The following is a 7,965-nucleotide window of genomic DNA, read 5'->3' on the forward strand; positions in this document are numbered from 1 at the left end:
TTCAAGTACGTGAGAAGAGGTGTGTTGCTTATATTGTAAATTGCGGGGTCCAGCCCCGTGGATCCAGGGAATTCAAAGTGGGGACAGTGTCGGTGAGGATCAGGAAACAACTGCTTAATTAAATGTTAATTAAGGATATAAAGAGTGGTTAAATAAGGATAGCTCAGTGAGGAAATTCAGTGGACAAAAGAGGCTGAATAATTCAGCCAGAAGGTGAGAGACAGAACGACATGGGGAGACCAAGTTTCGTGAACAAGGCCTGCACTTTATTTTCCAAAGTAGTTTTTATACCTTAAGTTATGCATAGAGGATAATGGGGGAAGGGATAGAGTCATGCAGTAAGCCAGGCTTTCTTCCTGCAAACTTAATCATATGCAAAAGTTTAGGTGATTTGCATCATCTTCTGGCCCGGAGGCCTGTTAACTTTTTAAGATCCTTTCTTCAGAAAACTTATTTTTCTCTAAAGGTGATTAGTCAGGCGCCACCCTCCAAAAGCATTAGATAAAGTTGCATTCTTATAGGGCAAAGGTGTGGTGGGCTATAACAAGAAAAAGAATTAACTCAAGGGTCCAAGGTTACAAACATTAAAGCTACTACTTACATTCCTATGCACCAATTATATTAATCAATACACTGCCAGGGACACAGCAGGTAAGGGATATGGAAACTTAGCAGCAAACATTGGCCCAACAAGTGAAAAACCCTTCACCAATACAATTTCTAATCAATCTTTTAACTGCTTAAAGAAATCTGTATTCAGACAGTTTAGAACATCTCATGCCTCTCACGGTTGTGAACTAAAACACTCTTGTCACGCCCAGGAACTTTAATAACTGGAGCAGTAATTTAACTCTTTTTCAGAGACAGGTGGTAGGGGACAGCCCCCCTGTAAAGTCAGAGGTGTAGGTGAAAGCACAAAGCAGTAAAGTAGGCAGGCTCTGATTTTGGGGTAGATGCTCGAGAATTTCCAGAGGGACTCCTGAGGCTTGATTGCACCTTTGCGTATGCTGAGCCTCCTTCTTCATGACCTTTGCCACAGGCAGAGTTCCTCACGCTGGCTCCCGGCAGTAAATATCTTCTCATTTTATATAAAGAACTTGTGCATCTTTCATTTTGGTATGGGGGAGGGGAATTCTGGAACTATGTGCTCCACACCTAGGGATGACTGTATCTTATACTAATTATAGAAAATTCAGGTACCAGAATGCCTAAGTGGTTAAGGCATTGGACTTAAGAGCCAATGGATTTATATCCTTGTGGGTTCGAACCTCACTTCTGGTACAAGTGGATCTGCTTGGGCTTCCCTGGTGATTCAGACTATAAAGAACCTGCCTGCAATGCAGGAAATCCAGGTTTGACCACTGGGTCAGGAAGATTCCCTGAAGGGAATGGCTACTACACACTCCAGTTTTCTTGCCTAGACAGAGGAGCCTGGTGGGCTGAAGTCCATGGGGTTGCAAAGAGTTGGACATGACTAAATGATATTACAATGATAATAATAATAATCCTATTTCCTAGTAATCTGGGGACATGATAAAGTTACATAATTTTCACGTTGGTTTTTAATTTTTAATTATTTTAATTGGAGGTTAATTACTTTACAATATTGTATTGGTTTTGCCATACTTTTTTTTTTTTTAATTTATTTATTTTAATTAGAGGCTAATTACTTTACAATATTGTATTGGTTTTGCCATACATCAACATGAATCCGCCATGCGTGTACACGTGTTCCCAATCCTGAATGCCCCTTCCACCTCCCTCCCCATATCATCCCTCTGGGTCATCCCCATGCACCAGCCCCAAGCATCCTGTATCCTGCATCAAACCTGGACCGGCGATTCGTTTCTTATATATTATACATGTTTCAATGCCATTCTCCCAAATCATCCCCCCAATCCCTCTCCCACAGAGTCCAATACAGATGTTCTATACATCTGTGTCTCTTCTGCTGTCTCGCATACAGGGTTATCATTACCATCTTTCTAAATTCCATATATATGTGTTAGTATACTGTATTGGTGTTTTTCTTTCTGGCTTACTTCACTCTGTATAATCGGCTCCTTGGTTGGTTTTTAACATTTAAATTTAACACTATCTTTTGATGTAAAGCGTAAAGCGTCTGTCTACAAAGCGGGAGACCTGGGTTCGATCCCTGGGTTGGGAAGATTCCCTGGAGAAAGAAACGGCAATCCACTCCAGTACTCTTGCCTAGAAAATCCCATGGATGGAGGAGCTTGGTGCAAGCTACCGTCCATGGGGTCGCAAAGAGTCGGGCACAACTGAGCGACTACTTCACTTCACTTCACTTCTGATGTAAATGTATTTGCTCACATTTTATAAATTGTAAACTTCATGCATACTGTAGAAAATCTGGGATTAGCACTCAGATGTGTATTTTCTACTATAATAATTTTGGGATTAAAAACTTATATTCATTTGTCTTTGTGGATTTTAAGATGACATAATATGAAAGTGAGCAGTCATGAATTTAACAGAAAATAAATTAGAAGTTAAAACATGTAAACTGGCACTATTTTTAACATGAAAATTTAATCAACAGCAGTTAATTTATTTTTATAGAGTAATGCATCCACTTGGACACAACTTTTAATCATTGGACTGTTCCCTCACTGAAAAGGATTTCTCAGAAACAGATGTGAAGATATAATTGGTGGACTCTATTTTTGCCATATATTGCTTTTGGAATGTAAAAATGAAGACTGAGATGTCAGGGTCACCATCAGACTTAGATTTATACAGGATTCAGATGAAAAATAGCACTGAGGTCACCATGTTTATACTGATGGGCTTTACAGATGATTCTGAGGTGCAAATCTTTCTATTTTTACTATTTCTAGCAATCTATCTTTTTACAATGATAGGAAATTTGGGGTTGGTTTTCTTGGTCATTATGGATTCCCGGCTCCACAACCCCATGTACTATTTTCTGGCAGCATTATCATTCTTGGATGCCTGCTATTCTTCTGTTATCACCCCCAAAATGCTGATCAATTTCCTATCAGAGAATAAAACCATTTCCTTTCTTGGATGTGCCACACAGATGTTTCTCTTTCTTACTTGTGGGACCACAGAATGCTTCATCCTGGCTGCAATGGCCTATGATCGCTATGTAGCCATCTACAACCCTCTCCTGTATTTAGTTACAATGTCACCCAGAGTCTATGTGCCACTTATAATTTCCTGCTATGTTGTTGGTGTCTTGCATGCTACTTTACACACAGGGGCTACTTTTACCCTCTCCTTCTGTGGATCCAATGAAATCAGACATGTGTTCTGTGACATCCCTCCCCTCCTCGCTATTTCTTGCTCTGACACTCGCATGAACCAGCTTCTAGTTTTCTATTTTGCAGGCTCTATTGAGATATCCACCATATTAATTGTTCTGATCTCCTATGGTTTCATCCTGTTGGCCATTCTGAGGATGCGTTCTGCTGAAGGGAGAAGGAAAGTCTTTTCTACGTGTGGCTCTCACCTAACTGGAGTGTCCATTTTTCATGGTACGGTTCTCTTTATGTACGTGAGACCCAATTCCAGCTATGCCTTGGATCATGACATGATCGTGTCTGTATTTTACACCATCATAATTCCCATGCTGAATCCCATCATCTATAGTTTGAGGAACAAAGATGTCAAGGATGCGATGAAGAAAGTGTTAGGGAAAAATTGGTTTATCAACAAAGTATATTTTTCACACTAAACATTAAATTGAAATAAATTATGACTGGTGTTTATTGTTTTCAAATAAAAAAGTTGTAATTAAAATATTTTCTGTTTCTTTATTTGTGTCTAACTGTTATTCTTAGATGTTTAAAATAAAGATTATAGTCAACCAACTACATATGCAGTTTTTGCACATGCAGGAAACTGTGACATCTATATACATCTATCTGCACATAACATGGGTATGTAATATGTATTTTATTATCATATTCAGATGAAGACTTTATATATATATATATATGTATGTATCTACAGATAAACACATACACATGTATACACAAACACACATATATATGCATGTATACACACTGGATGTTTTTCAGGAACTCTCTTGCTTTTTTGATGATCCATCGGATGTTGGCAATTTGATTTCTGGTTCCTCTGCCTTTTCTAAAACCAGCTTGAACATCTGGAAGTTAACAGTTCATGTATTGCCAAAGCCTGGCTTAGAGAAGTTTCAGCATTACTTTACTAGTGTGTGAGATGAGTGCAATTGTGTGGTAGTTTGAGCATTCTTTGGCATTGCCTTTCTTTAGGATTGGAATGAAAACTGACCTTTTCCAGTCCTGTGGCCACTGCTGAGTTTTCCAAATTTCTTGGCATATTGAGTGAAGCACTTTCACAGCATCATCTTTCAGGATTTGAAATAGCTCAACTGGAATTCCATCACCTTCACTAACTGTTCGTAGTGATGCTTCCTAAGGTCCACTTGACTTCATGTTCCAGGATGTCTGGCTCTAGGTATGTGATCACACCATCGTGATTATCTGGGTCGTGAAGATCTTTTTCATACAGTTCTTCTTTGTATTCTTGCCACCTTTTCTTAATATTTTCTGCTTCTGTTAGGTCCCTACCATTTCTGTCCTTTATCGAGCCCATCTTTGCATGAAATGTTCCCTTGGTATCTCTAATTTTCTTGAAGAGATTGCTGCCGCCGCTGCTGCTGCTAAGTTGCTTCAGTCGTGTCTGACTCTGTGCAACCCCATAGATGGCAGCCCACCAGGCTCCCCTGTCCCTGGGATTCTCCAGGCAAGAACACTGGAGTGGGTTGCCATTTCCTTCTCCAATGCATGAAAGTGAAAAGTAAAAGTGAAGTCGCTCAGTCGTGTCCAACTCTTTGTGACCCCATGGACTGCAGCCCACCAGGCTCCTCCATCCATGGGATTCTCCAGGCAAGAGTACTGGAGTGGGGTGCCATTGCCTTCTCCGAAGAGATCACTAGTCTTTCCCATTCTATTGTTTTCCTCTATTTCTTTGCATTGATTTCTGAGGAAGGCTTTCTTATCTCTCCTTGCTATTCTTTGGAACTCTGCATTCAAATGGGTATAACTTTCCTTTTCTCCTTTGCTTTTCACTTCTCTTCTTTTCACAATAAAACATCTATTTCTGCTTTATTGACTATGCCAAAGCCTTTGACTGTGAGGATCACAATAAACTGTGGAAAATTCTGAAAGAGATGGGAATACCAGACCACCTGACCTGCCTCTTGAGAAACCTGTATGCAGGTCAGGAAGCAACAGTTAGAACTGGACATGGAAAAGAGACTGGTTCCAAATAGGAAAAGGAGTGTGTCAAGGCTGTATATTGTCACCCTGTTTATTTAACTTATATGCAGAGTACATCATGAGAAACGTTGGGCTGGAGGAAGCACAAGCTGGAATCAAGATTGCCAGGAGAAATATCAATAACCTCAGATATGCAGATGACACCACCCTTATGGCAGAAAGTGAAGAAGAACTAAAGAGCCTCTTGATGAAAGTGAAAGAGGAGAGTGAAAAACTTGGCTTAATCAACATTCAGAAAACTGAGATCATGGCATCTAGTCCCATCACATGGTAAATAGATGGGGAAACAGTGGATACAGTGGCTGACTTTATTTTTCTGGGCTCCAAATTCACTGTGGATGGTGATTGCAGCCATGAAATTAAAATATGCTTACTCCTTGGAAGGAAAGTTATGACCAACCTAGACAGCATATTGAAAAACAGGGACATTACTTTGTCAACAAAGGACTGTCTAGTCAAGGCTATGGTTTTTCAGTAGTCATGTATGGATGTGAGAGTTGGACTATAAAGAAAACTGAGTGCAGAAGAATTGATGCTTTTGAACTGTGGTGTTGGAGAAGACTCTTGAGAGTCCCTTGGACTGAAAGGAGATCCAACCAGTCCATCCTAAAGGAGACCAGTCCTGCGTGTTCATTGTAAGGACTGATGTTGAAGCTGAAATTCCAATACTTTGGCCACCTGATGCTAAGAGCTGACTCGTTGGAAAAGACCCTGATTCTGGGAAAGATTGAGGGCAGGAGGAGAAGGGAATGACAGAGGATGAGATGGCTGGATGGCATCACTGACTCAATGGACATGAGTTTGAGTAGGCTCCAGGAGTTGGTGATGGACAGGGAGGCCTGGAGTACTGTGATTCATGGGGTTGCAAAGAGTCAGACACGACTGAGCAACTGAACTGAACTGAACTGAATTGCAAATGGTGTTGAACATTTTTTTAATGTGCTAAGTTGCCTTCTGTGTATTTTTTGTGATAAACTCTCTGCACTTTATGTCCATGTTTTATGGTTAATCTTTCATTTTCATATTGTTAAGATTTAGTATTCTTTTAAGCTATTATCCATATTCAGCATCATTATTTTGAAAAAGGGATATCCTTCTTCTATGTATTTTTCTTAACACCTTTTTCAAAAATCTGTTGACTATATTGTGTAAATTTACTTCTGAAAAGTCTATTTTGTTGCAGACTTAGGTGTCTATCCTCTCACCAGTGCCACAATATCTTGGTTATTTTAGGTTTGTGTTAAATCTTGAAATTATGTGAGGCCTCCAACACGTTCAAAAATGTTTTGAATACCTTAGCTCTTTTACATTTTCATAAAAATTATATTTTATTACCTTGTCTTTTCTGTAAAAATGCTTGTTTAATCTTAAGTAGGGCTCCACTGAATATAGAGATCTTTTGCCATTCCATTTTATACAGAGCCTTTGTTCACAGTTGGACTGTTTACAAAATTCCTTCCTTCTTCCTTCTTTCCTTTCCTCTTTTCTTCCCTCCTTTTTTTTTCTTCCTGTTTCTTTTCATTCTTTGCTTTACTTTTCTCTTCTTTTTTCTCTCTTTGGTTTAGTACTCAGACTCTATCACCAGCACTTCCTAATTACTGATTTAGAATCTCTGGATGCAGACTGGAAGCATGTATGTATTGTTTTAGAATTGTTTGAAAACAGTTTAAATGCATTTCTAGGTACTAATTTATGGAGTGGTATATGGCACATTCCAAAATACAAGTCAGAGATATTACTTTGCCAACAAAGGTCTGTCTAGTCAAGGCTATGGTTTTTCCTGTGGTCATGTATGGATGTGAGAGTTGGACTGTGAAGAAGGCTGAGTGCCGAAGAATTGATGCTTTTGAACTGTGGTGTTGGAGAAGACTCTTGAGAGTCCCTTGGACTGCAAGGAGATCCAACCAGTCCATTCTGAAGGAGATCAGCTCTGGGATTTCTTTGGAAGGAATGATGCTAAAGCTGAAACTCCAGTACTTTGGCCACCTCATGCGAAGAGTTGACTCATTGGAAAAGACCCTGATGCTGGGAGGGATTGGGGGCAGGAGGAGAAGGGGATGACAGAGGATGAGATGTTTGGATGGCATCACTGACTCGATGGATGTGAGTTTGAGTGAACTCCGGGAGTTGGTGATGGACAGGGAGGCCTGGCGTGCTGTGATTCATAGGGTCGCAAAGAGTCGGACACAACTGAGCAACTGAACTGAACTGAACTGATGCAACTGAAAAAGCTTGAAATTTATCTGCCAAATCTCTAATTTAAAATGTTCTACCACATAGAATATTAAAATTACCTGTATACTGTACCATGTCTCCTGTCAAACTATCTATTCATATATTCATATCATACCTCTTCCATTAAACTACTCACTAAAATTTAATACATTTAAACTATTTATTTAAACAGTTTGTCTCATAATACTCAGAAATCTAGCACTTTTAAGTAACTATAATAATCATCATTAAATGATTATGAATTCTCTCATAGCTTATGCTTTCACATAATTTCATTATGTGTATGTATAAAGAATCTTGAGAGAAATAATACTACATAGTTCTGGGAGATAACAGGTCATATCTCCTTGTACATAGGTATTTAGTGTCAGAATGAGGACTATGTCCTGTATCAGATTTAATTTCCAATTCTATGAATATC

At 39.3% G+C, this 7,965-nt stretch overlaps 1 protein-coding gene across 1 annotated transcript; it reads left to right on the plus strand.

Moving 5' to 3' along the window:
• Nucleotides 1-2,680: 2,680 nt before the first annotated feature.
• LOC102281169 (olfactory receptor 5T1-like) lies at nucleotides 2,681-3,721 on the plus strand. The gene has a single exon (XM_070366856.1). It carries the CDS (start codon nucleotides 2,717-2,719, stop codon nucleotides 3,719-3,721), a length of 1,005 nt encoding a protein of 334 aa, XP_070222957.1. The 5' UTR covers nucleotides 2,681-2,716.
• The last annotated feature ends 4,244 nt before the right edge of the window (nucleotides 3,722-7,965 follow it).

Source organism: Bos mutus, unplaced genomic scaffold (assembly GCF_027580195.1).
Source record: "Bos mutus isolate GX-2022 unplaced genomic scaffold, NWIPB_WYAK_1.1 CTG219, whole genome shotgun sequence".
Lineage (NCBI taxonomy): Eukaryota > Metazoa > Chordata > Mammalia > Artiodactyla > Bovidae > Bos > Bos mutus.

Excerpts from the sequence above, each read along its gene's own strand:
- LOC102281169 (XM_070366856.1), top strand. The coding sequence starts at position 2,717 with ATGAAGACTGAGATGTCAGGGTCACCATCAGACTTAGATTTATACAGG.